This window comes from Lonchura striata, chromosome Z (genome assembly GCF_050655825.1).
Source record: "Lonchura striata isolate lonStrDom1 chromosome Z, ASM5065582v1, whole genome shotgun sequence".
NCBI lineage: Eukaryota > Metazoa > Chordata > Aves > Passeriformes > Estrildidae > Lonchura > Lonchura striata.
The window spans coordinates 83,126,525-83,136,310 of record NC_140740.1 but is presented as its reverse complement, the minus strand read 5'-3'; the positions used below and the strand labels follow the sequence as shown (position 1 = coordinate 83,136,310).

At 40.8% G+C, this 9,786-nt stretch overlaps 1 protein-coding gene across 1 annotated transcript in view; it reads left to right on the top strand.

Moving 5' to 3' along the window:
• CHRNA6 (cholinergic receptor nicotinic alpha 6 subunit) overlaps window positions 1–9,299 on the top strand; it is a 32,927-nt gene extending 23,628 nt beyond the window's left edge. Inside the window, exons 2-6 of the mRNA XM_021547979.4 lie at window positions 319–458; window positions 1,567–1,611; window positions 2,594–2,703; window positions 2,845–3,829; window positions 6,655–9,299. Of these exons, the coding sequence (XP_021403654.3) occupies window positions 319–458; window positions 1,567–1,611; window positions 2,594–2,703; window positions 2,845–3,829; window positions 6,655–6,777 (1,403 nt within the window). The 3' untranslated portion in view covers window positions 6,778–9,299. The remainder of the gene's footprint in view (window positions 1–318; window positions 459–1,566; window positions 1,612–2,593; window positions 2,704–2,844; window positions 3,830–6,654) is intronic.
• The last annotated feature ends 487 nt before the right edge of the window (window positions 9,300–9,786 follow it).

Sequence of the window (9,786 nt, the reverse complement as noted above, 5' to 3'; positions counted from 1 at the left end):
CTTATATTTCATATCACCTTACTTTGGTGTGATACCAGGGTGGGCCAAATGGAGGCTCATAGGCTAAATCCAGTTTAGGAGACAAAATCTCTGAAGCCATTACATTAGTATTTGAGGAAACAAGGAGCAGCCAACATTCTGCAGGATGATGCTTCCAATAGACATACTGGTAACCTCTTCTCTCTAAAGCTCTGGTGGCTTTAAACATGATCATAAGCACAAGATCCAGAAATATAGCACAGACGAGTATCTTGTCCAGCTCTTTCTTTCCCTTTTTCTCACCTCTGGCTTGGCTGTTCTTTATCTTTACCAATACAGATGCCACAGCCTGTGAATCAGAGGAACGGCTATTTCACAAACTCTTCTCCGAGTACAACCAGTTCATTAGGCCGGTGGAAAATGTGTCTGATCCTGTTACAGTGTATTTTGAACTGGCCATTACCCAGCTTACAAATGTGGTAAGACTCACTACAGAATACTGCTGAGCTGTGGGAGGGTGGTACATGCATGCAAATCGCTGAGGCAGGAGATGTAATTGTGATGGCTGCACGCACCCACAACTCTCCTAGCTTTCTTTTCATGTGTGTCTAAGTGCACATGCTGAGACCTTTGCTGTTCTTTCAGTCAGATGAGTTGTTCCAGTTGCTTGAAGAAGTGGTTTGAATGACACAGATTTATTTCCCTACTCTGTAGCATCAAACCCCTCTGCTTCAGGTAGCAGCCTCCAGAGCCCAGGGCAGAAGTTCTCAATGTTCAATCCCACTCTTCACACAGCGCAAAGACACCTAGTATGTCCATGTAGTGTGTGACCAGTTCTCCTTTGGGGCTGTTATAATTTCCCAGTAGACCTGAAGGGAAAAATCTTCTCCTTTTTTGAGTTCTTTTCTTCAATCTAGTTGTTTCAAAATGATGTAAGGGAAAAGTGTGTGGCAAGTGGAAGAGTGGTGCTTTAAAGCATGGAGGTGGGGATGAATGTTGTATGTTTTGGAATGCAAATGGGTGTGGGGCAAACATGCTACGTGGAAGAAGCAAAGCATCAGCTTTCTGATTCATGGCTGATTTGCAATTGCAATAAGTGATTGTAATAAGAAGGTCTCTGTATAACAGCTAATTTAGTGCTGGTCAAGTGCACCTGCTTTAGAGGTTTGCAGAGAAATTCAAAACACTGTGATGCAGATGTCATTTTCCTTGAATCTTGACCAATTCTGTGCTGTGTAATAAGAGATTTTTAAACACTGAATCCAACTAAGTACACAGCCACAAGAACATTTTTCTTTTGGTACAGGTCAGAGAAATTCTAGGTTGTGTGCTCTCCAGATACTCAAATGCCTGGCAAAACAGTGCAGCTTTCTGTATATCTGATATTTATGGAGCATCATTTTTCAGTAAAGTTTTATTAATTTTTCAGTAGGGTTGCACACAACAGTGTACCATGCATAAACTGCTTGGAAAATGCTAGAAAAAAATCTGCTATCAGTTAATGTGAAATTCTATTTTCCAGTTTTATGGGCTAAGCTTTTGGCCATCTCAGGATGCTATAACTGTTTATGCTGTGTTTCTTTATAGGATGAAGTCAATCAGATTATGGAAACAAATTTGTGGCTAAGACACGTAAGTGACTGTGTTGCATTTCTCATGCATTTTGCATCAAAATTATGAAATGTGCATTATTTTTAAGTTACATGTATAGAATAAGTTTTTATTTTGTAACACAGATTTAAAAAAATTAATAAGGAGAAGCTCCATAACTTAAGAAGTAATTTCTTCATCCTTTTTAACTAGAAGTTACATATTCTTTCTTTCCTGTGGGATATATTCTTCTCCAACTTCATGATGATTGGTTTTCTTCTGGAAAGTGGTTAAATATGCCACTCTGCAGTCCTAGGTCATCCCCACCAAAATATTTATTAGAAAAAGGAACATTATTCCTGATAGTTTTAGTATTTTTACATAGGTAAGGATGCTTATAGGACCTAAACTGCTGAGAAATTATAGCTAAGTCAAACAATTTTTTTCAGGCACTGATTGTGGTCCACACAAATACCATGCTTAGGATAGGTGAGGGACCATGGAGCATGGCCTCATGATAGGGTAATAGACAGCAATGCAAGAGAGCTGCTGTGCATCCCTTGCTGCCCTGACCTGGTATGTCAGTACTCCTGTGCAACCAACACTGTCTTCTGGCCTGTTCATGTGCAGATGGGCCAAACATGGGGTGCTGCTCTCCTCTGGTGCTGTCTACTCTCACCTGTGCTGCAGCAAGATCCCTATTTTCTCTTGGCAGTGGAGAATTAACCTTTCACAAGCAAAGCTCTCTGCTGATGTCACAAGACAGAGGAGAGATCTCATCGTGCCAGCAGTTCATAGCAATTGGCACCCCATCCTGCCACAGAGAGGAGAGTAGCAATCAATGGGATCAATATTCACACATGTCCAATGTTTCTCCAGGTCATGGCCTTCCTGTCTTTTGGACCATTCTCCCTTCTCCACATGCTACACTTCACTATAGTCTGTGATTTTACAGGAAGATGTGAGAAACAGATATTTGTTGTTTAATTTAAAGTTTTTTAATCCTGGTCCATTCTTCTTTCAGATTTGGAATGACTACAAACTGCGATGGGATCCCAGACAATATGATGGCATTGAATTTGTTCGGGTACCAGCAGATAAAATTTGGAAACCGGATATTGTCTTGTATAATAAGTATGATGATTCATTTTACTCATTTTATTGATTCATTCAAATCTTTCTCTCAAAAATATCCCCTTGCAGCACCTATAAAAACACCCATTACATTTTATTTTTGTGGTAATTTTTTTGGTTTTGCCTCATTTGTCTTTCTAGTGCTGTGGGAGATTTTCAAGTTGAAGGCAAAACCAAAGCCCTCCTTCGCTATGATGGAATGATCACCTGGACCCCACCAGCTATTTTTAAAAGCTCCTGTCCTATGGATATTACTTTTTTCCCATTTGATCATCAGAACTGTTCACTCAAATTTGGCTCATGGACCTATGACAAAGCCAAAATTGATCTTCTGATCATTGGATCCAAAGTAGATATGAATGACTTTTGGGAAAACAGTGAGTGGGAAATAGTTGATGCTTCTGGCTACAAACATGATATTAAATATAACTGCTGTGAAGAGATCTACACAGACATAACATATTCTTTTTATATTCGAAGGTTACCAATGTTCTACACCGTAAATCTGATCATTCCTTGTCTTTTCATCTCATTCCTGACTGTGTTAGTTTTTTACCTGCCATCTGACTGTGGTGAGAAGGTTAATCTTTGCATCTCAGTGCTTCTTTCTTTGACTGTATTTTTACTGGTGATCACAGAAACAATCCCATCCACTTCTTTAGTAATTCCCCTAGTCGGTGAATATTTACTCTTCACAATGATATTTGTGACTCTGTCAATTGTCATCACAGTGTTTGTCCTCAATATACATTACAGGACTCCAATGACACACACAATGCCCAAATGGGTAAAAACTGTCTTTCTTAGCCTGCTCCCCAGAGTCCTGTTGATGCAGAGGCCACTAGAACAGCAGAAAAAAAACACCTCCAGAAAAAACAAGAAAGTATCAGACAGTAAGTTGGGCAAGTCAAAGCACAGCAAACACAAAGACACCAAATTGCACAAGGAGCAGTGGTGCAGTCATTGCGATCAGGCAGCTGAACTCCCCACCACCAAAAGACAGCTGAGCCATCAGTCACTGAGATGGATGGCAGAGCACGTGGAGTACTCTCCAGAGGTGAAGGATGTCATTAGCAACGTCCAGTTCATCGCAGAGAACATGAAATCTCAAAACAAAATCAGAGAGGTAAGGGAGGTAACCATCCCTTTAGGGCTTGTTTTGATTGTGTTGAAATCAGTGGTGATGACAAGGTGGAGTGCTTATGTGTAGAGATCAGGGGCTGGTTCAGCAGGGCACATGTCCTGTCTGTTACAGGCCACCTAGGCAGGATGAACAGGTGTGTATTCTACAGGAGGCTGGAAGAAGTGTCATGATGTATTCTACAGGAGGCTGGAAGAAGTGTCATGATCACTAGCCCTTGTTTTCATGAGGGACTTGGGCTTGCCAGGAAGCTGCTGGAAGTGTAACACAGCAGAGACGAACCAGTCTAGGAGGTTCCTGAAATGTGTGGAAGATAATTCTCTGACACAGGAAGCAAGCCAACCAGGGAAGGTGCCCCACTGGACTCATTGTTTGTGAGCAGAGAAGGACTAGTGGAGAGGTGACAGCTGGAGGCCATGGGCACAGCAAGCACAGAATGGTAGAGTTTTTTCAGTTTGGAGTTAAGTTATGAGGGGTGCCAGCAGAACTAGATCTCCACCAGCTAGACTTTGGCTGGTTTAGGAAATTAATTGCCTGAGTCCCTTTTGAGTGAGTCCTGAATGTCAAAGGAGTCCAAAAAGGCTGGACACGGTCCAAAAAGGAAATGCTAAAGGTACAGAAGCAGTAGCACAAGTTGGTGAGGAAGAAGACCATCTAATGGGTTGCTTGTGTCAGGTCATAAATTTTTTTTCTCATTTGGGATAACTATCATAGAAAATGGTGCACACTGTAATTTAAAGGATTCTGGGGTCACATCCTCATGTGTAAACACAGACAAGCTGCAAAAGAATTTTCTGACATCAAGACCTCCCTGACACTTCAAGATATTTATAAAAGTTTTTAGAACCTAATGAAACATATATCTTTGATCTGTTTTGGAATTTTTGCTTTTTGTTTTGAAGCTTTTTAGATGGTATGATAGTAAAATGATGGTAAAATCCATTTAGATGCTATGATGGTAAAAGCAATTTCAAAGCTAAATACTGCTGTATTTATATTGAAAATCACAACAGCTTTATAAGGGAAATGTCGATACGCATTTTTTCTATCAGACTATTTTGTTGAAATTCATACAACTTCAGTGAAACCTACAGATCACCTTTATTCCCCCCTTTCTTTATGCCCTGCAGAAGAAGTTTCGTCTGAAAGCAAAATCTATAAATTTCTGAATAAAGGAGTAGAGTTAAGCTGGTGACTGAATTCATAGAGTGAGAATGTAGCACATGCCAGCCTGAAGGAAAAGACAGGAATCTTTTGCCCTAGAGGAGGGTGGGGATTGAGCTGAGCCTTGCTTAGTACCCATGTCCTTAGTGTTTTGCTTAACCCACACATTTCAGCCCTGCTTTCATTATCACACCAGCTGCATAAAACATATCCATGTTCTGATTCATCTGCTTTCTCTGATGGTCTCCCAAAAGGATGTTTCCATGCAAGAATCCAAATAACTTGCTGTCTTGATTTTACAGCTCACGAGAAATCTTCCTTTGCAAGTTTCAGTGATTTCCACTTTGCAAATTTTTCCTGCCACATGAAATTTTATTCTTAGTCCAGTGTGTTCATGAGCAGCTTTGTATCTTACCTTTCAGAATGTACTAGAGATGGGAAGCATGATTTTTCATTTCAAAAAATCCCCTTTTCAGAGAAATATAAGGATTTATTCTCAGGCAAGCACTGAGAAAAATTATTCTGGAGGCTGCTTCTGCTTCAGCCAGATATACAAAGCAATATGGGTGGTGTTACAGTGTGTTAGTCCTATATAAATAAAAGCCCTTTAAAAATTGTAGAAATATTACAACATGCTGTAGAAACTTGTTTTCTACAACAACTGTAGAAACTCCAAGCTATTGGAGTTCTTCCTGAGTGTTCTTTCATGCAAAGTACAGCTTTTATGTCTGATTTTCAGAAGTCCTCTAAGGTTTTTCCCTGACTACCAGCCTGTTTCCATGATCATGTTACTATCATGGCCACCCTCTTTTTCATAACATCCCTATCACTCATCCCAACACTAATGACTATCATAGCTATCCTCTCAGTAGCTCTGGGAGGTTGGATAGGATTAAACTAAATACAAACTTGAAAACTCTTACTTTATTTATCTGTTTCTCACCTGGGCTGTATTGCCATTATCATAATCTACAACTTCAAACTTATCCTACTTAAATTTTACTTATACTTCCCAAAACCTGCTGCTGTATTCCTCACCCTTAACACCATCAAAATCCTAAAGCCAGTATTTTCTTGGAGGCAAATATAATAAAATTGGGAAAACAAGTGGAAGATCCCTCAGCAGAGAACTCTTAACTAGTCACTAGTTTATATGTGTGAATGTTCTTCTGATGCAGTTTCTTGTGCAGTACAAGTTTAAAGGTACAGTTTTAAGGACAGCATCTTCACTTATTATGTTTCTAAGGTCTGTCTCTCAGCCATGCAAAATCCCCTCTGTCCTGCTTAGCACATGACACTGCAGTTTGCTCAGCTGGAGCCCATAGTCCATGTGTCTGTGCATCCAGTTTCCTGAAATCAGAGGGGCTTGATTGATGAGACTCTAATATTTAGAACAATTCAGCAGACTAGGACAGTGTTGTATGTTCTCAGCCAAAAGTGGTAAAATACCATTAGAAAATCAGCCCCCTCTGAAGAGGTGTGAAAACTGCAGCAACTATAAGCATGACAGGCAACATTCCTAACTTGCATGTGTGTTCTTCTTTACATTCAAAAGAACAAAGGGCATTTTTACTGCATAATGTCAACTCACAATTGTATGTAACATTGCATGTAGTTTATCCTTCTCTTTTTTTATTCTCTTGCAGGTGGAAGATGATTGGAAATACGTAGCTATGGTGATAGACAGAGTATTCCTCTGGGTATTTATAATCCTGTGTGTGTTTGGGACTGTAGGGCTCTTTATCCAGCCACTAATAGCAGAAACATAACTCAACCCACTCCTTTTTATCCACTTTGGCTCTTGTTTCACTTTCAGTTCAGAAATGTACCTTCTATTTCTCTCCTCTAACATAGTGCTCACCACTTCATCTGCACTCAGCCACAGAGGCTCCCAGAACAATAAACTGTGTTTATATTTATGTTTGAAAACAGGCAGATCTTAAGCATTTAATCATATTTGAATACAAATTGATTTAATGTTAGAATGTCGTTACCATGTGAGGCATACACATTTGAAAACTTTGTGCTTCTAATACCTTTTAAAATTAGTTTGATCTCCCACTTACCTTTCCATGTGACCCAAGTCCCCTTTACTTTGTGATAGTGAGTACCAAGACCTTGATGAGCTTTAGCAGGATTGCCAAGCCACGTATCTCATCAGGTTTACTGTGGTCCTAGTCCACAGGTTCTGCTCTGAAAACTCAGACATAAACCCTACAGAGAAGGGTTTGTCCCTGACTAGCTACTTGTCACAGACAGAATTGGTTTGACAGCACTGGATTGATCTGAGGTTTTGTGTTTTTAAAACCCAAGACCAACCTAAATTATGCATATCCCAGCAGAAGAAGGATGGATACCATGAATCCTGTGCAAAGCTGTTTCAAGCAGCTGTGCAGCAGTGTTCTGTTTCCTGACCCCTCATGGGTCTGTGCTGTGTGTGCAAACCTGAAATTTAGGGCCATGTCCTTTGGGGCTGATGTTGCTGCTCTGTAACCAGGTCTCAATCCTAGTGTGCTTCCTCCTGAAACGCTTAGTGGATGTGCTCCTCATGTGCTTTCTATAAATTGTGGGTGGTTTACCCTTAAGTCCCTTGTTTGTTTATACTCCTGTTTTGTGGTGAAAGGTTCTTCTTTAAAAGGCACCACTACAATTAAACCAAATGGTGCCAAGAATACAAATCCCTTCTGTCTTATAAGAACCTCTAAATTTAACTGTACAGTGTCAATGCAGTGTTTTCAGTGTCTGCCATGCATCAGTCTCTGCTCTGAACATCATCAATCCTTAGAAAGTAACACTGCCCATTTCTGAAGTCACTGACTGGCCTTTTACTCTTTTCTGATGTTTCATAATAAAGAGAATAGGAATGAATTAGTGTATATATTAGAGATAAAGGCGGAATGACGAGAATATAACTGTTAATCCACCCAGTTATGATTGTAGAAGAACAAGTAGAAGAAAACTATTATTTTCTGTAATCCTCCTGAATGTTGTTCAGTTATGTAGCAACTGACATACAGATGTATGAAAAAGCATGGTTTATTAACCATGCCTTTCAATTAAATGTCACTCCTGATAATACACCTTCTTGAAGAATTTGTGGTTTGGGTTTTTTTTAGATCTCCTGTTGTAAATGTGTTTATAGATGCTACTACTGGCTCTTTAATCAGAAAGAAGGTGAGGGAAGAAAAAGGAAATTTGAAGAAGAGAGCTGAATTCTGAACCTAAAAACCTCATTTCTACAGAAAAGACATCTGACTGCCATCATTCACTCTTACACTCTGTCACCATCCAAACCATGAAAATATTCTGGCTGAAGGTACATTGCATTGGTGTTTTAAGCATGACAGCTACAGCCCCACAGTGAATAATCTGACTTCAGCAAAATCCCTGATTTACAAAGTAATCTTCTGTCTCTTTTTAGTGTACTATTTCCCTTCCTTTCTCCAGCTCTGTAACTTTTGGAGCCATCTTTTGCAATTCTGAGCCATGTTTGACACATTCAGTACTGGGAGCCTAAGGTACTGCTGCCAGCTTTGTGAAGGTATTGTCTGATTATAGAGAGGAGAGATGGGGGATACAAGCAGCATATCAGCATGTCACCTTGAAGAAGGCTGCAGTAGGTGTGCCCCTGCAAACAGACATGGAAGAGCCCACACAAAAATGACAGTTTTGCTTGCCCAACTCTTGTTGAAGGTTGGGGGACCTTCTAAATTAAATAACAAGAAAAGTTACAGCTAGAGCTAGTGCCATCCAAGATGTTAACTTGGGTCACACATTGTGCACAGGCACAGAAAAGGTCTATTTTCACCCCATCAGCTCCAAAGTCACATCAGCAATACCCCTTATTAATATGTCTCAGTGAAGAATGTACCACTGGAAGCAAGAATTCTCCTCTCCTTGGAAGTGATGGCATCTATGAATTAATTTTAAAAGCACAGAAACAATTCAACAGCTCAACATCTCTTTCCATTCTCTCCCCAAGGGAGACCATTCTTTCAGTTTGCCTCCACTAAAAGGGCCAGAAGAGTTTTTCATATTTATCTTTTGGTGAGTGGGTCACATATGAGAGTGCCAAAAGCAGTGCCAATGTCTCAGCAAACCAGTTCCCAGAAACAGAGGCAGCACAGGTTGAGACAGTATTCAGGCAGAATGTTTTGTTGTTAAGGCTTGTGATTGGCTATGTTGTCATCCACAGACAGAGCAGGTAGAGCAGAGGGATGGCCCTACTGGGGGACTGTCTGCCCAAATGTCCTCCTAGTTGTGTTTTTAGTGGCAGACCTTTGTGGGGAACACGTTGAATGCCTTTGTGGGCCAGCAGCAAAGAGATTTGGAGAAGCTCAGGATCAGGCAGCACAAGGGAATGAGTAGTGAGACTACAGCTGTAGCAGTACCAGATGCAATGCTAGGGAGACTTAAGCTATACCTTTGCACTTTTCATACACCTCCAACACGTGAGCTCTGCTGATCTTCACCAGCATAAGCCAGAAAAAGCAGCTTGGCATCAGACACAGACGTGTGAGACAGAGCCATGTGCTGCCTGCAGGTGGGCAGCCAAAGTGCTGCATGCTGGAGAAGGACCATCTGTCAGATGGACACCTGAGGCAGTTTCCCAGGAGAGGAGGCTGTCGTCTGTCGTGGCTAACAGCAACCTCCTGGACACTGTGCTCATAGGGAATACCTATTGCCACTGGACCTCAAAAGTCTGGAAACACTGGAAAGAACAGCCTCCTGGCTCTTTTCCTACAGACATTGCACAGTACTGTCTAGGGGAACAAATG